The sequence below is a fragment of the Eulemur rufifrons genome, chromosome 10 (genome assembly GCF_041146395.1).
Source record: "Eulemur rufifrons isolate Redbay chromosome 10, OSU_ERuf_1, whole genome shotgun sequence".
Classification (NCBI taxonomy): Eukaryota; Metazoa; Chordata; class Mammalia; order Primates; family Lemuridae; genus Eulemur; species Eulemur rufifrons.
This window is the reverse complement of record NC_090992.1, coordinates 5,815,618-5,842,855: the sequence shown is the minus strand read 5'-3', so window position 1 is coordinate 5,842,855 and position 27,238 is coordinate 5,815,618. Positions and strand designations below refer to the sequence as shown.

Here is a 27,238-nt window from a genome sequence, read left to right as displayed (position 1 = left end):
GTGACCAGCAGGGTCTGACCCTGGAGTATGGGAAGGCGTCCCCAGGGCAGGAGTGCCACTAGTGAGGGGACTTCGGGGGCACAGGAGGAGCACCTGGGGGCCGCAGTAAGGGAGTGGGACCAGCGCCGGGCTGCTGGGCCCGCAGGCCCGGTGGTGGGACCACTGCCACCCTCTGGCCCCTCCGCACACACTCAGGCGTCGGGGAGGGTGCGGTGGGGCCGCACCCAGGTGCATCCGGGCTGTTACGCAGACCCTCCAGGGAGACAGTGGGGGGGCCCAGGGTTCAGGCTTGGGCTGCTGGGGGTGGGCTCTGGTTCCACCTCCCGATTCAGCATTGACAATCGTCTGCAGGTCTGGGAGGACCCCTCCTCTGCCTTCCCACTCGGTGCCATCCTGGGAGTGTGACCAGGGCTCCACGTTAGGCAGGGAATGGTAATGGGGGCCATGGCCACCAGAACATGGGGTGCTGTGACCTCTTCCTATGGGGCCTGACGGCCGCTTTCCTCTTCTGCTGACCCCTGTCACACGGTAGGGCCACAGGGCTCTGGGCCTTGTGGCCAGGACTAGACTGAGAGCCGTGACTGGCTGACACCCCGTAGGCCTGCGTGACTGTGGATTCCCTGCTCCTGGGCTGGGCTGAACCAGGTGGTCTGTGTGGGGACACGGATGGGGGGTCCAGGTCCCCACCCCTCCCTCAGCAGACTTGGTTTTGTTAATTCACGTGCTCGTTCCTCCCTTCATCCACACTGTATTTGCTGAGCATTAGTGTGTTATGCGCCGGGCTTCTGAGATTAGTGGGTCACGGCTCTGCTGTCGGGGAGCTCGTGGTCTGGGGGGGCAGACGGGCGGGAGCAGCCTCGGGCGGTTCCGGCTGAGAAGGCCCCTGGCCTCCCAGAGCAGGCGGTGACCAAGCTGCGACCTGCAGGATGCTTGAAGGACAAGCCAGGTAAGGTGGGGACAGGGTTTCAGCCTCGGGAAGGCCTGAGGGGAGGGGGAGGGGAGCGGTCCCTCTGTAGAGCCCACAAGTTCAGTGTTGCTGGAGGAGGTGATGGGGGTGAGGGGCCGAGTGGCCCACGGCAGGGCCTGGTGGCTCCAGCCTGTCAGCCTGGCTGAGGAGAGTGCTGCCCGTTCGTTCGCTCACTCACCACACGTGGTCGAGGACTGCTGGGAGCCAGGCGCGGTGCCAGGGCACGAGGGCACGAGGTGGCAAATAGAATGGGAGGGGATACAGCACCAAAGTCACCATTTACAAAATTTGAAAACTGATACATTGGACTTCACCAAATTAAAACCTTTTTTCTGTGAAAGAAATTGTCAAGCGAACAAAAAGATAAGCCATAAACAGGGAGAAAACATTTGCAAATCTCATGTCTGACAAAGGACTTGTGTCCAGAATATGTAAAGAACTCTCAAAACCCAATTAGAAATTAGGCAAAAGATGTGATTTCAGACATTCCACCAACGCAGATACACACGCGACAGGTAAGCACACGTAAAGACGCTCACTGTCGTCAGCTGGGGAAATGCCAATTAAAACCGCAACGAGACCCCCCACACACCTGTGAGAGTGGCTGAAAATCTCCAAACACGGCTTGACGAGACCGCGTGCCGGCGAGGATGCCGAGCGGGAGGGCACGATGGTGCGGCCCTCATGGAAACAGCCCGTACGACAACGGCAGTCTCACTCCTGGTTTCACTCAAGAGAAGCGGACATCTGTGTTCACACAAAAACCTGCATGTGAGTGTGTGTATCAATGTCACTTGTAAAAAATAGAAGTGGAAACAACTCAAATGTCCCTCATCCGGGGAATGGCCAAACTACGGTACGTGCTTACGATGGAATACTACGCAGCAATGAAAAGAAACAAGCTATTACTGATGGACGCAACATACACGCATCTCAAAGGTATTATGCGTTGTGTGGCCAGACTCAATGCAGTACGCAGTCTTTTATTATGCCATTTATGTACCTTCTGGAACAGGCAAAATCATAGGGGAAGGGTGTTGCCAGGACTTAGGGTTAGGGGGATGTTTTGACTGGGCTAGCACAAGGGGCTCTTGGGGCCAGGGGTGATGGAACCGTGTTGTGTCTTCACTGCAGTGGTAGTTACAGGACTGCATTTGTCCAAACTCGTAGAACTATAAACCACAGAGAGTGGATTTTACTGTATAAACGTCAGCCTAAGTTTAAAAAGGTCAATAACTCAAAGCTCATCCTTTCCTAGTTACTACCTTTCCCATTCCCTGTGCTCTTGCTGGCGGGGACAAGCTCACGTGCACACGCTGCACTTCCCTCCAGCCACGCCCAGCACTTCAGTCCATGGCCTGAAATCGATGTGGGAGTATGTGCTCCATGGGAATCGGGAAACGCTACCGATCAAGGCTGAATGTTTTGCTGATTGACTAGACTTAAAATAATGAAGAAAATGTTAATAATGCCAATTAAACTTAAAAGTGTGTCACCTATAGTACTTACAGTGTCAGTAGCACAAATGGAGGAAATTGTCTTACAGTACTTGACAACTATTACCTGATTCAGCAAAGAAGTCACTCACTGACAAAAGTGAAATTCCAACATGTTTTTGTTGTTTTGCTCCTTAAGTACACAAAAATAACGAGCAACATCCACGGTGAACTAGTCTTGTTAGAACTATAGGTTGGCTGTGGATGCAACAATTCAGCAAAAATCAATGGAAGCCTTCGCTAGGAATCAATTGGTAGATGGAATTTAGAGTAAAAGTATTGTGTATTTTATTATTATTTGTAAATTACAGGCTACAATCCTGTATAGCAGTAAAATGTATTATAAATGAATGTGTGTGCAGACAGACGCATCCGCCCCGGCCCTGCCCTGGGAAGCCCGTGGTTAAGCATCTACGTCGCCACTGCTTGGAGTCACCACTGCTTGGAGTGGCCAGCCTCAGGGCTGCTGTGGCTGAACGGAGAACAGGACCCAGGTCTGAGCCTGGGACCCTGGATACGAGAGGTCACTCGGGGAATGAGCTGGTAAAGATGAGCAGGCAGGGGCGAAGGGTATGGAAACCACGGAGATGTAGAAGTGTGACGAGGCAGGAGGAGTGGCCACTGGCATCACATGCCACTGAAGGCCCTCTGGGGTGCCAGAAGGATGACGAACCTGAGGGTTTTAGAGGGACCCGGTCTAGAAGCTGAGTGGTGGGCGGGGCCGCTTGCTGCCATGTGACGTGGGTGCAGGGCTTTGCCTCTCTGAGTTGGCTTCTTCAGACGGAAAGCTGGAGATGCAGCAATGGCACTGGCATCTCGCAGGTTGTACAGATGAAATGGGGTGATGGGGGAAAGGCCAGGTGTATTCTGGGGTGTCCAGCACATGGCAGCTCCTTCTCTTTTCCTTCGGTGGGGAGGTGGCCCTGGCCTGGGTGGAGGGTGGTCTGGAATCTGTGAGGGTCAGGGCTGCTAAGTATCTGCGCAGGGGCGTGGGAGCCACTGCTGGGTGACTAGCGGGGCAGGGACAAGGGCAGAGCCGTCCTGGGGAGGCGCCCGTGGCGGGAGGTGGGGCTCTTGGCTGCTGTCCTTGGCTCCTTGGTTCCCAGGCCTCACCTGAAGCAGGTCACAGAGCTTGCTCAGCCCAGGGGCATGTCCTGGTTGAGAAGCCAGAAGTGTCAGGATGGAGAGGGAGGCAGTCCCAGCTTGTGCTTGTCCCAGGCCCAGCAGCTGGAGACCACTCAGCAAATATTTCTCTGGTGCCTTTCATGTGCAGAAGGGTCGTGAGCCTTGGAAATTCATGGTGAACAAAATAAAGATCCCTGCCCGTGTGGAGGTGACAACAGAAACAAATGGATATGGAGAGCGGCTCGACGCTGTGAAGGAAGATGGGTAAGGATTTGTTAAGAGTTCTTTTTGATAAGGGGACTTTTGATGGGACATGTGAAGGAAATGCTGAAGCTAGCACGGCCGAGAGCCACGGGCATGGTCTTCCCTCCCTGAGCAACGCTGTCCTGGGAAGAAAGGACACCGGGCAGGACCCTGAGCACTGCAGGTGCTGTGGGCAAATCCATGACCTCAAGGCAGCGAGAATGACTCTGGCCCTTAGACGTGGTTTCATAGTGGACTTTATTGGGAAAAGTTAGTGTAAAAAACATTCAAATTCATAAAATTTAAATAAGACAGTAAAATTAGGCCTTGTAGCTATAGTAATTGCTATAGTAATCACAAATAAGGTAAAGTCTAAATTATTACCTAAGCAAACACTATTTTGTCAGGCTTCTGTTGCGAGCCTAAGGCAGGAAACATTGCAATTATTAGAAGTGAGCCCAATGATGAATTTGCAATTGAAGCTGGAAGAAAGGGGAAAAAGCATGTTCTGATTACGGCATCATGACATTCTAGCCTGCAAAAAGCAACTTTATTAATGTCCTGCAGCAGAGTACATTAGTAATTGTAACCATGCATTAAAATTCTCATTTCATGTCATAAAGAGTAATCAGTTTTCTTCGTGATACATTTTGTTTTACTGGGTTTCATATGGTTTGTCCCTTTAAAGATCTTTCTGGGAAAATTCCTTCTCCAAAGACTGCTTCCTAAGACACCCAGGTTGCTCACCATGGGGCATCTTTGGTTACCTAAAAGCAGCCAAGCTGCCTGCACCTGCAGCCTCTTCTGAACCGAGGTCGAGTCAAATGCTCTTCTCTTAGCGGTAGTGTCTGGGCTTGAGAGAATTCTAAGAGAACTGGCATCCCAAAGTGGCCAGAGTGTTACTAACAAGTTAATGTGGGAATCTCTTTGGTTATGGAATTTTTACTTAAGCATATAAAAAAATATAGCTAGAAATATGCTCCTGAATTCTAAAAGCATTTTTGACCAACTTAAACACAAACATGTCCTTGCAAAATGCACCACCTGGACAAGTTCAAATCTGACTATTTCCCTGTGGAATCTACCATCAGTGTTCTATTTAGCAAATTCATTTCAGTGAAGAACAATGAAAGATCTTCAAGAGGCCCAAAGGGTGGAGGCGCCTGGCTGAGGCAGACTTAGATACTGTCCATGGCTTTGAACTCGCTGAGAGCCTGCACCGGGTTCACATGCTTCTTCTGAGACGCTCGTTTAATCTTGGTCTGTGTCTCATCCTGTTTCTCTCTCTTCACCAAGGGCTTTTTTTCAGGTGCCTTCATCTTCCATGACACCGCGGGAAGGTTGAGGGAAGCCATGCCCTGAGACTTCTGGTATTTGGTGGAGGCCACGTAGGATGCCTTTACCGTCTGCACCACCGCATTCATCAAGTTCTTGGCTGCCTGGATCAGGGACATGGCACTGTCCACCTGAGAAGCAGACAGGGGCATGAGGAGTGCGGGCCTGATGTCCAGCGGGCCTGGCCATGCCCGGCAGGAGCACCCCCCACCGCCCGGGCCCGTCCCCAGGGCAGGAGTACTGGGCAGCCCCATGACTGATCAGCCCTCTCCATGGCTGCTCTGAGCCACAGAGCCCGGAAGTGCCTGCTCTCAGATCCTTCGAAGAAGAAAAGGGAGCAACAAGGAAAAAGCAGAAGCACCTTGCTCGCCCCCACCCCTCAAGTTTTCATTTATTCAAACCAGCTGGACGGGGAGCTGTACCTTCCTTTCGGCACCGAGTGATCCCAGTGCTAGAAGCACAGGTGCCATGAATAGCTGGAGGGGGGAGCAGGGATGGAGAAGGCCACCGACATGGAACGTGTGACAACTGCCCCATGATGGGGTCTCCTCCCCTCAGGGAATATGGAGGACTGCTCCCTACAGCCCAGGTGCGTTCATGGTGTAGCAGATGAGCAAATGGTACCATCAGTAGATTCAGCATGAAAAATACTTCTTTTAAAGGAAATTCGAAGGGATTAGGAGAAGCCATGGGGACGCAATGGACCCCACTACACTCAGCAAGACGACGACTCTTCCCTGCCCAAGATGAGAAGGGGCCCAGAACTGTGACCTGGAGAGAGGAACGAGAGCGCCAGCACTCGGACACTTTGGGGGCTGGAGGGTCTGGGAGAAAGCAGCCTGGGTCTACTCTGTCATTTTTGAACAGGCTTAATTCCTGTCTGGGGGAAGAAAAGCAAGGAAGATAAAAATACTCTTCCCCAGCAAGTGGCCAGCCCTTGTAATGGCTCCCAGCTGTCACCCAAAAGAGCTGCAGTTCAGCAAGGAGCAGACAGTGTGCGGACCTTGGCCTCCAGGGACTGAGACCCAACTTGGGGTTCCTACGCGGCACACGTCCCCTGTTCAGGGCAGCTGAGGAGTGTGTGTGGACAGAGGCTACTTTCTTCTCTGACAAGGGTCAGCAGCTTCCCACTGACCAGCCTTTTCCACAGACAGCACTTACCCCAGAGACAACGAGCTCCCCGCCGAGATTCTGCACCTCGGCCTTGACTTTGCTGCAGATGTTGAGCTGGTGGCAGTAGAGCGCGATGCGCTGCAGGTAGGCCAGCAGGTCCTGCTTGCAGGCCGAGTCTGGGCACTGGGGGGAACACAGGCTTAGCACGGAGCCCGCCAGGCCTGGCCCAAGCAACACCCCACCCCCAAGGCTCTCTCTGAACGCCCGTGTGCGGCACGAACGTGCTTCCTCGCTTCTGGCTGGAGCAAAGGGTAAGAGATGAATTACGCAACGACCTGAGCCCCCGGTGCCTTGTCTGCGCTGCCTGGGGACGGGGGCAAGTGAGACGACGGAAGCCACTCACGGAACCCTGCGCTGCACGGCACTGGCGGTAGGTAAAGACCTTCTGACCTTCCTCTACCTCGGTCCATGACAGCAGGGAAACCACCACTGCCCAGGACTCTGCCTCGGCCCTTACGGCAGCTGGAAGCCCGCAGTCCTCAAGGTGAGACAAAGCCTGAGCAAGCAGGAGCCTGGTTCTGGGGAGAAGCCAGGTGTTCTCAGCGGGGTAAGATAACCACCCAACAGCTCTTCTGCTCCACGGTATTTATCTGTGCAAGTACCATGCACACGATAAATGCCTGGTGACAGGAGACACTCACTCTAGGCCAAGGTGGAGGATGAATGCGTCAACCAAAGCAAGACAAAGACCACCTGTGGATGGTGAAGTCCCGCCCAGTCACAGAGCAAAGGGCAGCCCCTGCCCAGTTCCTATCTTGCTGCTAAAACTTAGGCTTTTGGGGACTCCTGGATCAGGGCTGGCTTAGAAGGCTTTACCCAAAGCAGGAAACACAGAACACCTCTCAAGTGTTTACAGAAAACGTTTTCTTCCATTGTAGCTGGGGCCCAGTGAATAACAAAAAGTGGTGTAAAATGAGGCCTTGGAGACCATGTTGGAGACTTTGAATTTTATTCTAAGCAGCTGCGGCAGCAGGACAGGACCATGTCTGATTTGCATTTTCAGATGACAGCGTCAGTGGCTGTGGTGAGAATGGAGTGAAGAGAGGAAGAGAAGGAAATCACTTAGGAGGGGCTGCAGGAGTCCAGGCACGTGGCGGTCTAGACTGAGCTGGTGGCTGCAGCCAGGAAACCACTGGTTTGCGTCAAGTCCCGTGTGGCCAGTACAAGCAACAGGGCTTATTACTGGACTATGAAAAAGAGCAGAGTCAAGCAAAATCTTTGGCTTGAGTACTGAGGGACAGCTGTCACTCATCCTGTGGCCTAGATGAGGCTGAGAGTTTAGATGCTTCAGAGAAAAGGGTGGGGAGTTTGTCAACTACAAAGAAAAACTAACTGAGAAAAAGCTGCTCTGGTAAGTCTTGGAGCATCAAAGGAATGTGTTACAAAATTTCCAGGAGTAGGAACCCCATTTTTGGAGCTATGGGTATGAGGGGATAAAGGGATGCAGGTGGGGTGGTTGAGGACACAGAAGCCTGTCCCCAGTGGGGCACATTAGCCTTCCACAGCACTGGCTCAAGGGCCCCTGATTCTCATACGCAATGAACCCTTAGGAGAGGCGCGTACACGGCTGGGTCCAGTGCATCGGGGCTCACAGAGGCAGCTCCTGCCCAGAGCCGAAGTTCTGGGGACAGAGACTGGACATGACAAACAGTCACGGCCGAGGCTGGTTTTAGCTGTCAAGTGATGGGAGATTTCACGACATACACACCTGCTCCCAAGATGTGCTCACGTGCACACGGGGCCTAGCTCCTAAGAGTTGTCAAAGAAGGAACAGGAATAAAGAAATCCTTAAAAATTTATGCTGTTTAAGTAGGTTAGCAAGGTAAGAACACTGCTAGAGAGGAGGGTCAAGAGTGCTGTGGCCCATGAGGCCTGTCATTATAGCCACCTCAGGAAGGGAGCAGGCTGGGCTGCCGAGCCCTCCAGGAGCTCAGAGACCCCCGTCTGTCACTTACATGGTCTGCAATGGTGCGTCCAAGCTTGTCCATCCTGGATCCCGCCTCAGCAATTTTCTTGGCAGCACTGATCACATCTGATGTATTTTTGAGTGGTCCCTTACCTCTGAAAAGAGAGAATGAGGATAATTGTACATGAAGCCCCTCCTATTGGAGATGAGTGGAAAACAGGAGATGTCTTCAAAGCAACATGGCCAGGAAGTAAGAAAGCCGCCCGCCTGGCGGGGGCTGGGACACTGCTTACCGGGTGAAGTCTGTCATCTCCATCATAATCATGCACATCTGCTTGGCCAGCACGATGATGTCGTTGCCACTGTCATCCCATTTGGACACTTCAGCATCCAGCTTGCTCTTTTCTTCCTGGAAGCTGGCCACCTGTTCCGCAATCTTCGCTTTTTGCTCCTGGGGAAGCTGAGCCATGATCGCCTACGATCAGAAGCACAGAAAGCTCTTACATAAAGAGAGTATGAAGTTCTCAGAGTGCATTAGCCAAGAATATTTCCAACAGGCAATCTATGACATAGGTAGGATAATGCTTTAATAGGTTTCATTTTGCCTGAAGGGCTATTTCTTCTCATTTTTTTGCAGAAAAACAGCAGCCTCAATTTCTGACCCACTTTCAAGAACACAGTGTAGAGGAAAACAGAGTATGAGGGGTAGAAGGTTAATGTGGAGGCTTTGTGATCACACCTGTGCAGGGAGATAAGCTAGTATAACTTAATTTTTTTTTTTTTTTTTTTTTTTTGAGACAGGGTCTTGCTCTGTCTCCCAGCCTAGAGTGCCGTGGCGTCATCATAACTCACAGCAACCTCCAACTCCTGGGCTCAAGCAATCCTCCTGCCTCAGCCTCCCGAGTAGCTGGGACTAAAGGCACACACCACCTTGCCTGGCTAATTTTTCTATTTTTGGTAGAGATGGTATCTTGCTCTTCCACAGGCTGGTCTCAAACTCCTGGCCTCAAGCAATCCTCCTGCCTCGGCCTCCCAGAGTGCTAGCATTACAGATGTGAACCACCACACCTGGCCTGCCACTGAATTCTTTAAAAGTCTCATCCTCTGCCTCCTTCAGTGGGAGAGGAAAGGAGTGGAGCCCTTTCCCTCGGGGGCCCTGAGTGGACACTTCCAACTTTTCAAGGTGAACTGAAAGTGGTTTTAGCATGGGTATTTTGAAGAAAGTGCAGAGGAGAATTTGCCAATAAATATTCATTTTAGCTAGTTGACATGGCATTTAAACTGTACTGAAGCAGCACTTGGAGGCCTGCTGCCCACCTGAAGCCCACAGACCCAGGGCTGGGCTCCTCCCTCTCGGCTTCCCAAAGTGCCCATGACCAAGTAGGGCTGAAAGCAGGGATACGCTTGCTGTGCAGGATGGAATTCCAAGGAGTGAAATAAAAGACTCCTCAGAAATATTTCTTGGCATCCTCCCAAAAACATAAATGCTATTGATTGAAGATTTAATGACTCAAATGAATGCAGTGGCTCTGACTGGTATTCTTGAATGTACCACTGTTATTTTTTGAAATCCATGAATAATTAAATAGTTCATACCCATGGTATCATTGAGATGGGCAAAGGCAGCAATCTTTTTCAAATTTCACAATCCTTTCAACAAATGTTGCATTGACTAAATTCTAGGCCTTTCCTGACCCAGGGCTCTATCACAAAGCAAAGCCCAAGGGCACAGCTGAGGAGGCCAATGTTACTGTCCCGATCCCAGCTGAGGAGACACTTTGGAAGAACCTACAATGGACTAGCAGGTGCCACAATGTGGATGACTTCAGTCCTACTGCCAGAGAAAGGACAGAATGGCGTTCTGAATACTGAGAGTTTTTTCCTGGAAAAGAAAAGGGCAAGGCCTGGCAGGGACAAGGAGGGTCTGCAGAGCAAGCGACACGGCCCCAGGGACGGCTTCCTTACCCGGGCACTCTGGCCAGCTATCAGCTGATCATCTTCCGTCTGGACGCTTGTCCTGCTTCTGACGTCGAAATCTTCTGTCTCAAAGTCGGAGTCATCCAGCTCCTCAGGGGTCTGCCCACCAAGAAAGAGATCGTGAGTCAGACGTAGCCCCGGGCCATGCACCAGAGCCTCTTGGCCAGGGGCAAGGAGGCCCAAAATTCTGGATTTTAACTGCAGCGCCCCAGTGGTGTGGGTAACAACGTTAAAATTGCCCATCACTCGTCCTGGGCCGCACACTAGCCCTTCCCACAGCGCCTGGTTTCTTTCACGACGTGCAGGGCTCGGTTTCTACCAGGGAGTCAAGATTCTTTGTGTCACGAATGGCTTTCACTTTTTAACGTCCTTCCCCAACACTGCAGCTGAAGACAAAGGTGAAAACTGTCCTGGGTGGAAAAGATGCTGACTTAAAAACAGAGGGGTTTTATACAGCATTAAGATTTGTGTAACTTTCCAACTTTATGGCAAAAAAATTAAATAAATTAGTATCGGGCCTTCTGTTCGGTACCAAGGCTGCTTAGAGGAGCAAAACAGGCAATGTATTTTAAAGTATTCTTTTGACTTTTATCAAAGGAAAAGAGGGAGAATGTGGCAGGTAAGGGCTGAGTAAACACCGCAGGGACTGATTACTGGTCCTCGCTCTTTGCTTTAATTATGAAATAAAACTCTTATTTTGCACAAACTACCAGCCTCTAGTGATTAGCTACTGACTTGAAACATAATGTCGTTTTCTGGCAGTTATCGGTAAGGGGGCAGCAGGCGAAACAGCTGGGGTTGGCTCTCAGCCCGGCAGGCTGGCCTGTGACAGGGAGGGCAGTGAGGCGAGTCCCTCATCTGCCCAGGACCGGATCCAAGCCCCGCCCGAGCACTTGCTGTGAGGTTAAAATGAGGGGACGTGTGAGAAGCGCTCTGAAACCCCAGGAGTGTCTAGGCCTTGTCCCGGGATGAGATGAGGCAAGAACAGTGGGCGGTCACACAAGGCACCAGAGAGCCACAGAGCATGTATCAGCACAAGGTCCTGGGGTCCTGTTGACTTGGTGGCACAAATCACGATGCCAGCACTGGCAATGTTAATGCCACAGTCACAGATACCTTCGGTGCTGGCGTGTGCCGAGTCTGTTAAGGAGCTTTTCAAAGAAGGGCCTCCTAACATCGCCTCTGCTTCCTAACCTCCCCCGCCGCCCATCCTGGACCCAAGAACTGTTCTTGCCAAGAAAAACTACATAACTCTTTTTCGTTTATCCAAATATTTGTTGAGTATCTGTGTGCCAAGCACTGTTCTGGGCCCCAGAGATACAAAGTGACTGACAGGCCAAATCTCTGCTCTCACATATAGTCTAATGGGAGAAATGACAACAAACCAAACGAGTGAATTGTATGACATAATAAAAGTGATCAGTGCTATAAATAAACAAAGCAGTGATGAATAACGGGGGAGGTACTCGCAAAGCAGTGCAGGTGGCAACATGGAGGGTCTACCTGGGGACTTGCATGAATAGCAAGGAGGCCACAGAAGAGGGACTCAGCTCACTGCCTCATGTCACAGGCTCAGCGGGAGCCCTGTGAGCAAAAGGGGGAGCAGGGGGAGCAGGGGGAGCAGGGGGAGCAGGGGGAGCAGGGGGAGCAGGGGGAGAGGAGACTGGAGAGGTGACAGGTTCAGGTCCCAAAAGACCACGCAGGCCAGTGTAGGGACTGCGTGGCAAGGTGCCCTTTGAAGAGTTTGGTGCAGAAGACAGCATGATCTGGGCGACGCTTAGAGCAGTCACGCTGGCTGCCCTGGGGACAATGAGACAGCAGGCACCTGGGGGTGGGAGCAGGAAACTAGCTGAGAGGGGCTGGGCGCTTGGACAAGGGTGAGAACACGTCCAGATTCTCTACTGTGAAGGGAAAGCCGATAGGATCTGCAGACAGAGCAGATGTGAGGTCTGAGACAAAAAGAGGAATCAAAGGGAATCCCAGGCTTGGGCCCGACAAAGGAAGAGGGAGTTGCCCTCAAGTAACCGGGGCCGACTGCACGGAGCAGGCTGGGGTTGAAAAGATCAGGGGCTTGTTCTTGGGCATAGTAAGTGTGGGAGGGAGCTGGCACGTTGGCTAGACAAGCTGGAACTCAGAGTCAGCCTCTAGATGGATTCACCAGGGAACCACACGCCAAGAGAATGAGTATAGTGGAAAGGAGAAGCGGTCAGGGACTTCACAACAGGCCACACCAGTGTCAGCAGGCTCAAAACATGGGGAGAAACCAGCCAAGGAGACTGCATGGGGGTGGTTTTCTTCCCCTTAAAATGAGAGAAGTAACTGCAGGCAGAGGGATCTATTAAGAGTGTCCCAGTGCAGGGCATGGCCTCAGCCAGGAGCACTGCTGAGGGCACCCGTGGTGCTAGCAGCAGCACAGTCCATGGCGTAGGGGTGGGAGCTGGGGGTGGGGGGTTCTAACGGCCTAAGTATCCTCAGTGAAATCGGCAACAAGGCCAGACAGAGAGGATGGGGGCACGTGTGGGTGGGTGGGCGAGTGCCCGCTGCAGGCACCAAGGGCCACTGGCAGCCGCGCTTCAGCAACCCTAGTGGGACGGCCGGCTGCCCCACACTGTGCCGCAGGCGAGAGCAGGTGGCTGTGGGTGGAGTGTCTACCGGGGGCAGAGCAGGATTTCACCAGCACTGCACGGTGCGAGGCAAGCGCAAGGAAGCCCAACAGGGCAGAGGCGCGATTATACTGGTGAACTACAGACTCAAAGTTATACGAGAACCAAGGGGCCGAGGAGGCAAGAGTGACAAATGGGGAGGACACACCAAATGAAGACCACAGGGGATTCAAAGGCTTGTTGGGAGTCACAGTACCAGGGGGAACAGGCTAAATGGTCAGACTGGGAGGGGTGAAGACAGTGCTGTGGGCAAGGGCTGAGGTGTGGCTACGGAAGTGAGGCTGAAGTCGGGGGAGGACAAGATATCAAGAAACTTCCAGGGGCTGGAAGGATGATTCTTGAATTAAGACCGGAACAGTGTCAGAGAGCAGGACAGTAAGCCAGGAGCAAGACCACGGATGCCCCACAGGCCTCTTTCCTCTGCCCTGAAAGGCTTCTTCCCAGAGTAGGTGGCACTTCCATTTAGCTGTGGGGAGAGAAGCTCGACACTTGGCCGTGAGCCTGGGGGCATCACCAGGGGCTGCCACAGCCCCTAACCCTCACCCCGAACACCCTGGTTCTAGCATCCTGTCTGCCTGCAGCCCTTCAAGGAGAGGCGCACTCCACGTGAAAAATAACTTCAACCTGCATTAACAGGCTTCTCCCTTCTCTGAAATTAGCTTGAGAATCTTTATTTTCTGTAATTTCCTTTCTTAAACTGAAGCCTCACATTGTGGAGACTGCCCTAAATTGAATCGTCAATTCATGCTAGTTCCCCTTCTCAGCCCAAGTTTGAGCTCTAACTTACAACTAACAGTCATTTTAGACAACATAATTAAATATATCTCATTCTAACAGCTTTTAGATTCATGGTTTTAATATACTGCCACTGCATCTGCTGAGCTCCAGAATGATGCATTGCTCAAGTTTAGCAAATGATAAGAAAGAAGCTGTTAAAATGTCTGAAATGCAGTTACTCACCCTTATCATCAACACGGCTTTCCTGATGTCCCGGATGCCATCGTACACCAGGCGGGAGGCATCGATAAACTCGTTCTCATCCATGGGCTGGGCAGGATCAGAGCTGAGGGCTTCCACGGCCGCTTCCACTTGCTCAGTGAAACGCGGCATGACTGCAGGGGAAAGAGGTGAGGCAGATGCCCCGGTCTAGCATCCACCAGCCCGCCCCCAATCCCTCAGGCAGGCAGGCAGAGGGGAGGCTTATGATGAAGAGCCTCTGCTTCTACCTATGTGAAGGGTATTTACGATTGAAATAAATTAAATTCAGTATTTTAGAAAGACTAAAATCATCATCTTTGTCTCCGCAATATAGGTTTTGGATGGTTAGAACTTGCAATGAGAACCTAAAGTCTTGTTTAAGAATGGGACCCATGTTAATTTAGTATTTATTCACTAATAGGAGACTTAACTCAGAAGTTCATATTAAATAGTGTGTTTAGAATTAGTCCCGTGATTCCTCATGAGATACACATGAAGAAAATGTGCTTGTGAAGCCTGAATTTGACCAACTTCTCACAGGTCTGCAGTCCCAGGACAGCAGAGTTCTGGCTGCTTCCTAAGCTCGGGGCCAGAGCTAAGGACGGCCTGCCCTTCCCAGGCCAACTGTGTGTGGGGAGCACTGGAAAGGGAGAGAGTCCCTGTACCTGTGTTGGACAGCAGCTTAGTGGCTTCCAGAACCTTCTCTGTATAGACTCCTGGCTCATAGTTGTCCATCTCTGAGGTGACCACGTGAATGACTCGGGCTGCCCGGCCTCGAATCGCACCAGCTGTGCGGTCCAGCCCATCCACATCTTTCTCTTGGAGAGCAATGACACATTTGTTCACATCTTCCAAAATATGATTCTCTGAGGAACAAGCAAAGAGCTGCATGAGGGAGATGGCTTTCCATGACAATTTGGAGTTGGCATCCATCATGATCTCGTGTTTGCTTGGTGCCAGCCACAGTGCCAAAAGCTTTACATGTATCATTTCACTGGAGGCGCCAGATTAACTGTTCCACAGAAACTCAGCCTGTGATCACGCCCAAGAATACCAATCTTCATTCCAGGTTTAAAAAAAAAAAAGAGAGAGAGAGAGAGAGGCGCCTATCTTTGAGGCACAGTTGTTTCTTTCTGTAAGCCAGACAGAAAATTCTTACAGAAACCTCAGTAACTTCCCTCCTCTTCAATAATTTCACTGATCTTATGTCCCAAAGAAAGTCTAAATCGGGACAAAAGTTCACTGTAAGGCTTTATCCATCCTGGCCTTCCCCTCTCCTGCTAGGGGATGCTGATGATATCCAGACAATCTATCAGCAAGCCCTGGGATCGGAGAAGGTGCTAGAAAGCAGGTTGAAGTCTCCTCTGGAGGTGCTGCAGGATGAGGCGAAGTATTTAGTAACCCGGTCATGGTACGCAGATGGGCCTGCTGTGGTATTTACCTTGGAGGGTCCTGAGAGGCAGAAACCCTTAAATCCTGTTAAGCTGACAAATGGCTCCTGCCAGTCAGAAAGCAGAGTTTGGAGGACATACAAAAACTATTTTTCCTCAAGGCAGAAAGCTACAGTATTTTTTGGGAACCCCAGAGCAAGGGGTTCACTTGTTCAGCCTCATCTGTAATAGCAAAATGGAAACAATCAAAATGTTTAAGAGAAGAGTGGATAAATGAATTATGGGTACTATGCAGATCTGTAGGGCAAACCTAGAATGGGAGAGGGAATGTTCTCACTGACCCAGAACTACAGAGACACTAACAAACAGTGCCAATGATGGGGCTGCCCAGACTCCATGCAGCAGGCAGGCAACACAAAGGAAAGCCCCAGGTTGTCCATTTCCCTCCTACTCACAAAGGAGTTTCTTCAAGACATGTAAGAATTCTTAAAAGCAGCAAGACCTGCTCACTCCCTGAGACTACGAGAGTACCTGGCATGATGGGTGGAAGACTCATGGGCCAAGTTTCTCTGGAAGAGCCAGAACAACACGGGAAATGCAGTCTGTTTAAGAAACACATTTGGACTTCTTTTTTTTTTTTTTTTTTTTGCCAGTCCTGACTACCTAATGCTTTGACGTGTCATTATCCAGGACTGGTTTCTGATTTAATCCACTTCCAGAAGACACTGTCCCTTCCCTCACAACCTTTGCTAACATACTCAGCCAAGTTACACATGACAGTATCTGGAAGGGAGTAACGAATAAAGCCACTGTGGTGCCAACACCCTTGGCCTTCAGAATGCCCCGTAGACCAGGAGAACTCTCCTCTCTCTGAGTTGCCAACAGACTGCAGGCAGAGACTCCAGAAGGGTCTCTTTGTTCTGAGGCCACAGGTAGGATAGAATAGGATGGAAAATGACAATAAGAAAAAAATAACCAATGGTGTGAAAGAATTGAGAAAAGATTAGTAAAAACACCTGTCCAGGGAAAGCCAGGAAATAATAAGCATTCCTGTTAGAGAAGGGAAAAAGAGATTACTGCAGTAGAGTTAAGACTGCATTTTGGCCTCTATTAAGTACAAATTATGAGACTTGCTAGGGTTTATACAACTGCACCACTGAAAGATTAAACATATTAAGCTTCTAGCATAAACAAATTTTAATAGAGATATTTGAACCAATCACAAGAGTAAATGGATTTGGAGCCCATCACAAGCACCTTTTCTTTTATATGCATATCTTAAACAAACATGCATCTTTTATATATAAACTCTACATCCTAATTTAAACTAAACTATCTGGTACTGAGCCTGCCCACCATACAAGGCCTTGGATTAAACACTGCTACTTTTACTGAATCTGACTGATACGGAGATGTAACATGGACTTGACTATGGAAAGTGAAGGAGTAAAAAGGAAAAGAAAAGATGCTGCTAACAAAGTATGAGCCAATGTTTTCTCGTATCATTGATCAGAAGACTCATCCCTGTTTCAGGATTGTTAATACCTGGGGGCAGGGGGAGCACATCTTAGAATCAATGAAGTACAGCATTCCTTTTTGTTCATTAAACAAAGTAGCCCAAACTTCCACCAAGGACTTGTTAACCTTTGTCTAGACTCCTCTGTGGTTTAAAAAAAAAAAAAAAAAAAAAATCAATTTAGACTTTCTTGAATTCAAACTGGCTTCCTAACAGAGAATCCAAACCAGGAAAGGGGATGCCATTTTTTAGTGACAAAGGAAGACTTCTATTTCAGAAAGCTGTCTAAAGTAATACTCTCTACCCTCACAGAACAGCTGTCTCTAGGAAAGCCACTGCCCAGGACAGAGCACCAAGCCACTCTCTGCAACTAAACCCTAGGGGGGCAGTGAGGATCCACTGGTCATGTGACAACGTGGGAGTTAGGAGGTACTCACAGTAACTGAAACCATAAATCATTTTAGCTTTAATTGAATTTCCAGGGGAACTCAGCATAGGTCCACTGTGAGTAGACACACCTATCCTATGAAAGACTATTCAATACCGTCTTTATTCGTAGGTGTGCTTCCAACAGGAAAAAAATTCATACACACCCAACAAGCTATATAAATATGCACAACTACATGTAAATGAACGTAAAAGGATATTATGGATACTACTGTATGTTTTTCACTTGAAAACCTTTCTACATCTGGCCCTACAGATCCACCTCATCCATTTTAATGGCTGCAGAGTACCCTACTAAACAGATGGAGAGACCATAATTTACTTATCCAGTCTTTTCTTAGAATTTTGGTTGGAAAAAAACTTCCTTGTACAGGTATTCTGGCAAACATTTGTGACGTAACCCTGAGGAAAATTTCTAGCAATGAGATTACTCAGTTAAAAGGCATATATGTTCTAAGTAGATGTGTGGTACCTAATTGCCCTCCAGGAACCACGCCAACTGGCATCCTCCAAGAGGCTGTAAGAACTTCAGTCCTCAACGTATAACAGGGCCTGTTCTTTGTGCCTTTTGCCCTGGATATCTTTAATAGTGTGGCCTGTGCACATGTAGGAAGTGACAACACTTTCATATTTTATGGAGAGGGCCTACTATCTGACAGGCACTATTCAGAGTATGTGACATTTAACTCCCTCTATGGTAGGCTTTTTTTTTTTTTTTTTTAAATCACCATTAATGAAGAAATCAGGACATAGAAGTTCTGAGTGACTCACTCAAAGCTGCACAGCTAGTGGGCGTGGAGCTCAGAAATCAACCCTTCTAACTTCACCACTACCTATTATCACTAACTAGATCGAAGAGAGAGTCTCTGATCTACAGTTTTGCATTTTTGCTATTAAACACCAAAAATTAGGTCCAATAATCCTTTTATTTAATGGCCTCCTAATCAAACCAAATTCTTTGGACACTGACACTTAATGAAGGAGAGTACAAATTACCACTCTTATGTGTTGCTCCAAAGTATTTAATGCAATATTGTTTCCAAGAGCATTTGGTAAAAAATGTTAATAAACCCAATTAGCTACTCTAAGCAATCACTTGCATCTTTTTAAAAAGGGAGCCAAAATTTCAACACGTGAACGAGAAAGTAAATAGCATTTCCATGGAAAACATTTATCAAATACAATTCAAATGAAATTCAAACAGTCTTTATCATTTTGATAAATTTCAGACCACTCTCCTTAAGGGATCAGTCAATATAAATATATTCTTGGTTTGCTGAATGCTCTCTAGCATCCTAAACCATCGCTAATATTTACAAGGCTGCATTCTGAATAGAATAGCTTGGGGAAGAGGAGACATTGCCTCCCCCCAGGAGGGGCAGCATGCAAGTCCCTTTTTTATATGCAAATGCCAGGGTCTCATATTTGGCATGCAGTGACCCAAGTTCCCCCTGCCCTCCAACCTCATAAAATGCTGGTGTTGGGGTCTTGGTGGCTGTACAAGATTGTACACAAGATGACTATTACTATTTGAGCCACAAATCAGGACATGACTTGAGGTGAGTAAGACAGAGCTTCTGGAACCAATGTGACACAACATCCAGGAAGAGCAGAGATGAAGCAGCAGCAGGTCCTCAGCCCTATTCTCCATACATACCTTCCCCTTGGATGGGTTCTCGGTGACTGGGCAGGGCTACAGCAAATATCTAGGCCTCATGGATTCCAAGAGAATTTGATGGTGTAAAATTATTAGTGGAAATATTCTACAAAACCTCTCACACTGCACCAAAGGGCCTTAAGGCCCCAGGATATAGTAGAAAACCACCACTCCAAGGAGTCAAGGAGCATCCTTACATTTCACTTAGCGAAATTCCATGAAGCCCACCTACCTGAAGCCAGATCCCTGTGCTGGGCACGTGCCAGGCAGCCCCCTCCATTAAGACACAAACCTTTCTCACTGTGGGACCCCTGAAGTACTAATGAGCCTCAGGGCCAGGGAAATTGGCAAACGGGGCAGGGCAGGTGAGGCCAAGACATGGCTTCTTATCTAAATACTGGCCATGACTGCTGCCAATGACACCTCCCAAGACTGTGTCAGACGAGATGGGGAGACATCTCTACTCCACCCACATAAAGCTAAAGCTACCCCGGGTAAGGCAGGTGTGTGAGGGTACAAGAGTCTGAATGCTGAAAATTAACTGGTCATTCCAGTAGGAATCTGCACAAGCATCTGCTTATCTCCTCCCTTCGCCCATGCCCCTGAAAAACGTTCCATAAAAACCAGACGCATTATGAATAATAGCTTTGCCCTATTAATTATTTAATCACTCGATATTCCTAAGCAAGTCTATGACACAACATTAGAAAACCACACCAGGTAGACCTCAAAAATTCAGATGCTCTGAAAACAGCACTTTCTGACAGAGAATTGTTCCATGTTTTTATTTGCTAAATAGAAACTGTCTAAATTCCTTTCCATCAAGTCAACCCTCTCTTATACTCTCATACACTTGCATGGAAACTGAACACACTCACCAAACAAATGTGTATCTGTTACAAACTGTGATTTCTCTTTATCATTCTTTTGTTTTATGTCATATACCCTAAAGGTACTGCCTGGATCCCACTAAATGTTGCTGCAGAATCCCTTTTGTTCTCTGATTTGAAGAACGTTGCATGAGGGACATTTGATTTCACTACATTTTATTTTGCTATCAAAAGGACTGAAAATCCCTTGAGAACAAGCCTGAGATATATCCAACCTAATCACAAAAAAAATAACTTTAAGAATGTAGTATATGGGAGCGGGGTTGCATTTAGATTTCAGAATTTGTTGTTTGCTTAAAAGTGTGCTGTGAAGGTGGAATGTTTTTCTCTAAACCTATGAAAAAGAATAATTCAGTATTTCATTGGGAAAAACAACAGAAGGCCAAGATTTCCCAAAAAACCCATTGCTGCATATTTGGCACCTGCAAAGATGTGCTTGCAAATGAGTTTTTTGTTTTAAAGTACCAGCACCTGCAATTTGGCAGCCTTGCAGCAACACGGTTACCCCCTCCTTTTGCAGTTTACGATTGCCTGCTCTCCACTTTCTCCAGTGAAGTCAAGGCTATCAGTCCCAAGGAGAGAGTGCAAAGACAGGAAGGCATTGCTATGCGGAACACATGGGCACCCTTATATAGGTCACCGCTGGAGGACTGTGCTGTGCATGTACTTAAGCCGCGCTTCTGTTTCAAGCCCCATTGCCACTCACGTCTCCCACATTCTAGCCTGTGGTTCCCTGGAGTGACAGGTAGTTTCAGCCCTAGAAGAACCCAGCCACTGACTCTGCCCACAGCCACTGGCCTCAGGAAGTCTGGCAAGCGTGCAGCCAAGGGCAACAGAGGCCCTGTTAAATGGAGAATGCATTTATAGTTATTCAACTCCAAGGAGATGGGATTAAAATTTATCTCTGTGTGATAAACACTGAATTGCATTTGACAGACATTTTCTATATGAATGCAATTTACTATGTCATTACCAGTTTATGTTTATATAATGAAATCAACTGTTTTTGTGAGGTGAATTATCTAGATTTATTTTTTGCAAGTTCATAATTAAATGGCACTTAAATATTTCCTCTCTGTTTTCTATCTGTGCATCACGCAGACAGAGAGTCTTTGGAAAAGTAGGCAGTTAAACTACGATCATTTCTGAGAGACAGAAGAGAAGCTATCCAAGAAGGGAAAAAATTATTTTAAAAAAGAAACTAAAGGTGATGCTGAGAATCCACCCTCCTGTTTCACAGGCTCACAGCAAATCACCACAGCCTCTACCAGGACACAGGTCAACGCTTTTTCTAAACACAATAGTAGCAAGAGGGGTGGATGGTTACAGTGCTCTACAGGTCACAGGTGGAGGGTTGCATTCTATGCAAGCAAGGAAAAGCCTCTGCCAGCTTTCTCATCATGCTTTCTAGGACTGGGACCAGCCCTGCCACAACAGAAACAACTCCAATCCCGTCTCCCATTGCTCAGGAGTTGGTGGTGGCTTTTTTTTTTTTTTTTTTTTAAATTAAAATGAAAACGAGCACAATATTATTGCTAGAATAATTTACCTGCCTAGACTTGGGGGCTTCTGATTGTCCATTGTTATAACTTAGACAAAAGTAATTACACATATCCTCACACTTCTCTGGGGAACTGGCTCATTACCTGAGACGGCCAAGAAGTCATCAATGGAAGTAATGTCATCAACAGCATCTGTGAGGACACGGACTTGCTTTTCCCACTGTTCTTTAAAAAGATCCATGTTCTCCTGGGCCAGTTTACTCTGTGGTTTTGCTGCTAAAGCTAATGCAGCATTGATAACCTGCAAAAGATATTAAAATTTATTGTTTACTCTTTCTCAGAGTCATAGAAATAAAACAGATGGGAAAATTTGGTCAGCAGAGTAGTGATGGCCTTGTCTTACATGCATTTCACTAGGAGACATGACATTAGTACTGTATGTTCCACCACGACTATTACAAAGATGAAATACAGAATAGGTTTTATATGTCAAAGTTGAAGTAATACATATTTTATTTGGAAATTATAGACAATTATAAAACAAAAAGTACCTCTCGTCGTTCCACTCCACAATAGCAACTCAACAGTTTTTAACATTAAATTCCAGGCTTTTTTCATCTCATCCAGACACATAGGTAAATACATCAAAAACTACACAATTAGAATTATATGCTACATAAAAATGACTATCCTGTTTCTTCTTTTAAATACTTCTCCATACCATTAAATATGTTAAAAACATTCCCTGTTTATCATTCCATGTTATGGATGTACTGTATTACTCTCCTATTGTGGGATGTCTAGGTTGTCCCAGGTACCCACCCCTATAAATAATCTTGTGATGAACATCTGGCATTTCAGGTTCTAGATACAGTGTTAAAATGCATTCATGAAAAATATATTCCCATTCCAAGCATTTTTTTCTTTTTAATGGAGGCATATTTGACATACAAAAAAAATCATACAGAAAAGTATATAATCTGTTAAGTTTTAAAAATATTTTTAAAAGACAGCTTTAGTGAAATATAATTCACGTATCGCACAATTCACGCATTTAAAGTATACAGTTCAATGATTTTTTAGTATATTCACAGTTTTGCAACATTTACCACATTCAATTTTAGAACTTTTTCATCACTCCAGAAATAAACCCCATGGCCATTAGCAGCGATTCCCCATTTCCCTCAACTCTCCTTGCCCCCATCTCTGGCAACCACTCATTTACTTTCTGTCTCTACGGATTTGTCTATTCTGGACATTTCATATAAATGGAATCATATAATATGTGGACTTTCATATCTAGCTTCTTTCACTTAACATGTTTTGAAAGTTCAGACAGGTTGTAGCATGTACCAGTACTTTGTTCTTTTTCATTAATAAATAATATTTTATGATATGGATATGTTGCATTTATTTAGCCATTCATCAGTTGATGGACATTTGACTTGTCTCTACTCTTTGGCTACCACGAATAATGCTGCTATGAACATTCATACATATGTTCCTGTGTTTTCATTTCTCTGGAAATGGAGCAGAATTGCTGAGTCACATGGTAAACTTTGTATTCAACCTTTTGTGGAACTGCCTTACATTTTTACAAAGTGGCTGCAACATTTTACATTCCCGACAATGTGTAAGAGGGTTCCAGCACCCTGTATCTTTACCAATATTTGTTATTCCGACCCCCCTTCTCTTTTGTCAATTCTAGTCATCCTAGTGGGTATGAAGGGATCTCTTTTGTATTTACCTGATGGCTACTGATGTTAGAAATCTTTTCATAGCTTATTACCCATTTGTATTTATTCTGTGGAAAATGTCTGTTCAGATGCTTTGATGTATTCATTGAATAAGTGAATAATGACAGTAGTACGAAAATGAGCTGAAAGAATAATTAGTAGGATTTCCAGGTAGCAGGTGCTTATGAGTTATTAGAAACAAATGTGTTTATGATAATGCAACTTGGAAAGGAAGTAAAGACAAGAGGAAACTGGTAGGGATAAAGTGGAGATCTGGATGAGCAGGACTGGGGGCAGAGCTGACCAGAAGAGTTTGGGATGATTTTTTTTGGTGCTTGAGATCATGAGGATAATTCCCGATTTGTTGAAGGGGTATTCAAGAATGTTACTATCTTAGCCCCCAAACGCTGTAGATGATAACTGATTAAAAAGGAATCAGACCCATAGATTGGTGTCACTATTCCTCTTCCTTTCTTAAACCATTAGAATTGGTAGACTATCAATTATAGATTCACAGGGATAAGGAACTGAACCATCCAGTTTATTAATTATTAATAGCCCACCACTTTCATAAGTGTCTGGGTTTGGACAATAATTTGTAGGAAGAGATATCCTGTCTTTCTTTCTCACATGGTATGCTGTGGTATCCCACATTTTCATCATTTTAATACTTATTCTTTGCCTCTTTCCCTTCTTGCCATTCTTTTTCCACTGGGTATGTTCACCATTGTGGACCACTTTCTCCATTAACTCATTAATTCACAAATGTATCAATGTATCAGAGTGGAGCTAGACCTTGTAAGAATATTTGGCTGGTGAAAATGTTTCTTAAGAGAGCCAAGTAATCATGGGCAGGGAATTAATTACATGTTTTAAATATTTTCTATTAAAAAGAAAAGTGCTCTCTTTGTTCTGTAATGTATCTCATCTCTTGAGGGTTGGGAGGAGCACCCTGTCCAAGGTTAACTTGCTCATTTTGATTACAGAACTATCATTTGATTACAGAACTGTCAATGACTCTTACTAAATTTGGAAAAGAAAGATACTTCCTTAACATACTATTTTAAATAATCATCCAACATGATACTCAGTTGTGAAACTCTAGAATCATTTACCTTAAAAATCAAGGTGTTATTGATCAGAACACCTACCGTCACCATTAAATAATATAATAGACTTTCTAGGCAATGAAATAAGATGAGAAATGGAAATAACAGAAAAAAGCTGCTAGAAAGGAGATGACCCTTGTTTGTGGAAGAAATTGAAGTGTATCAACTGAAAACTCCTAGAATTAATAAGAGTTCATTAATATAGCTAGAGACAATATATCAAAAATCAATACTCTTTCTATATATCAGAAAAAACAGAATACAAAATGAAGAATGTCAATCTTCATAAAAGCAATTAATATGAAATATGTGGGATTAAATCTGTAAAGAAACCAACATGACTAAAGTTAAAAAAAATAAGTAACTCAACTTTTCTGAGGTACATTAAACAAGCTGGAATAAATGGAAACACATGCCATGTTTAGGAGTAGGAAGAATGACACATTTATTCACAAATTAATGTAGACAAAAGTTAATAAATAAGAAAATCATGGGAAGAGAGAGCAAAAGTAATGAGAGATGGCTGAAATTCAATATAAGGCTAAGTAATTAGACTAGAGTGATCTGAAAAGAGAACCTATCACATAGCAGAATTTAGTGCATGATAAAACTGACAGCACAAATCAGTAGGGTACATTGTTTTTACATTTGATGGACTATTTAGAGAAAAGTAACATTATAGCCTCACTTCATACTTACTTCATTTACTATCTATTTTATCTATATACTAAGTCACCATATGTACCAAGTACATCAAATGTACTAAGTTATCATTACTCACTTCTTTTATATGCTAAGATTGTTTCCAGATAATGAATTAAAAAGAACAAACCTAGAAGAATGCATTTATTCATTTATTGAATGTTTAAACAGAAACAAGTGTCTTATGTCTTAGAAAATTTTTTTATTTCCAAACAATAGTAGAAGTCAACTTGCAAATTTGACTATATTATGTCTGTATTTAAATATATATTACAGATTAAATATATAGTGTTGGGTAAATCAGTTAGGAGAACACCAAAATACTAGTAGAAAAACAGGGAAAGACATGGATAGCTTACCTAAGGTGAAGTATAAATGACTCAGCAATAACTGGGGCAAAGTTTACTCATACTTAATAATAAAAGAAATGTAAATTAATGTCACTATTTTTGCTCATCAAATTTGCAAGGAGCCCAAAAGCAGGCACTACTACCCTATTGAATGGCAACTTTCATATTGAATGGCAACTTTTAGAATGCTGCTATTAGCTTGAGTCCCCAGTACCATGTAGCACAGAAGTAGCAATAGTGGACATTCTTATCTTGTTTCTGATCATAAGGAGAAAAGAATTCAGTCTTTCACCATTAAGTATGATGTTAGCTATCAATTTTTCATAGATATCCTTGATCAGGCTGAGGAAGTTTTCTTCTATTCCTAGCTTACAAAGTGCTTTTTATCAGGACTGGATGTTGAATTTTGTCAAATACTATTTCTGTTTTATTTCCATCATTCTGGCTATTTCTTCTTTGTCTCCTTTGCTGTCTTGTCTCCTTCCACTAGTGCTGGAGTTCCTCAAGGCTCAGTCCTATGCTGCCTTCTCTTTCCACACCCCTCCCATCCCCAGACAATTTCATCTGGTTTCATGACTTTAGATACCATCCACTTGCCAATTACTCCCACACCTCCCACCTAGACCAGTCATTCTAACCCCCAAAGCATATCCCAACCACATACCCAATAGAGCTCTACTTGGATATCTCAGATATTTCAACTAGAAAATGTCCACAATAAAACTTATGATTTCTTGCTCCCAACCATGCTGACTGGGTCTCATGTTAAAATTCTTGATCACTCCACTTCAAGTGGACTCTTGAAGTTGCAGACAGCAAGAGAACTGTATTTCCCCTGCTACAGTCATTCTCCCCACCTCCTCCAGTCTGGGCTCTAAATGAGTAATTGTTTTATATGTTCCTCTGAGACCTGTAACGTGTCTGTCAGCGTCCTCACTCCAGTTTATCATACTGCTCCCTATTTAAATGAGAAAATGAATGCAATCAAAAGAGAACGCCGTAGATTCCTATTATTTAATACCACATCTACCCATCGACCTGCATCTGTGCCTTGTACTCTGTCTTGGCTCCTTTAATTATTGGTTGTTCCTCTCTATGCTCCCCGCTCAGACCCATCTCTCCACCTCTCTGCTCACTGGATCTCATTGCCCCTCTTCTACTCCAGGACGTTGCTCTAGCAATTTTCCCCTCTACTGAATTATTTCAATCAGCCACAACAAAAACCCCCAAAACATTCTCGCCCCATGTCTGCAGCAGAATCCTTACATAAAACCTGAAAGAGTTGTTAACTTGCTATATTCAATTCCTTGCTTCTCTCTTGAACCCACTCTAGTCAGCCTTATCTCCCTTAAGCTGTACCTAAACCTCTCTTGTCCAAGGTCATGTATGACCTCTAAATGTTGCTCAATCCAAAGATCAATTCTCAGTTCACATTCTGCAACCATTTGACATGAATTACTCTTCCTAGAGACGCTTTTTTCACTTGGCTTCTAAGATATAACCAGGTATTCTTCCCGTCTCAACCTTTCTCAGTCTCCTTTGCTGAATACTGCCCATCTCCCCTAACTCTAAATGTTAGAGAACCCCAGTTCAGATCCCAGACCTTTTCTCTATGTATACTCACTCCCTGGGTGACCTCATCCAGGCCCATGGCTTTAAGCACCGTGTGTGTGTGAACGAATCTCACATTTATACAACCGGTCCAGATTTCTTCTCTGAATGGGACACTGCATCTTGCATATCTAATAATCACTTCAAAATTAACGTGTCCAAAACTGAGCTCCTTGTCTCTTCCCCTAAACCACTCCTCCTCCTCAAAATAAATGGCAACTTCATCATTCCAGCTGCCTAGGCTCAAAACTCTGTTCTTTTCCCCGAGTCTTCTTTTTCTCCCTCACCTCACATCTAATCCTTCAGTAAATTCCACCTTGGAAATATATCCAAACTCTAACCAGTGCTCACCACTTCCACTGTACTCTTGCTTGGATCAGTACAATACCATCTGTTTTAGTCTCCCATTGCTTCTGTAACAAATTAGCACAACCTGAGAGGCTTAAAACAACACAAATGTATTA

The 27,238-nt window shown here is 45.9% G+C and overlaps 1 protein-coding gene across 11 annotated transcripts in view; it reads right to left on the bottom strand.

Moving 5' to 3' along the window:
• Positions 1 to 4,070: 4,070 nt before the first annotated feature.
• Positions 4,071 to 27,238, bottom strand: part of CTNNA1 (catenin alpha 1) — a 151,455-nt gene continuing 128,287 nt past the window's right edge. For 9 of the 11 annotated variants that reach the window (XM_069483702.1, XM_069483704.1, XM_069483706.1 and 6 more), the window contains 8 exons: positions 21,411 to 21,567; positions 14,529 to 14,729; positions 13,846 to 13,997; positions 10,211 to 10,321; positions 8,539 to 8,720; positions 8,295 to 8,400; positions 6,328 to 6,462; positions 4,071 to 5,297 (listed from right to left, as the gene is read on the bottom strand). In XM_069483702.1, coding sequence (XP_069339803.1) covers positions 5,010 to 5,297; positions 6,328 to 6,462; positions 8,295 to 8,400; positions 8,539 to 8,720; positions 10,211 to 10,321; positions 13,846 to 13,997; positions 14,529 to 14,729; positions 21,411 to 21,567 — 1,332 coding nt within the window. In that variant the 3' untranslated portion in view covers positions 4,071 to 5,009. The remainder of the gene's footprint in view (positions 5,298 to 6,327; positions 6,463 to 8,294; positions 8,401 to 8,538; positions 8,721 to 10,210; positions 10,322 to 13,845; positions 13,998 to 14,528; positions 14,730 to 21,410; positions 21,568 to 27,238) is intronic. The other 2 variants (XM_069483703.1, XM_069483710.1) reach the window with 2 other exon arrangements.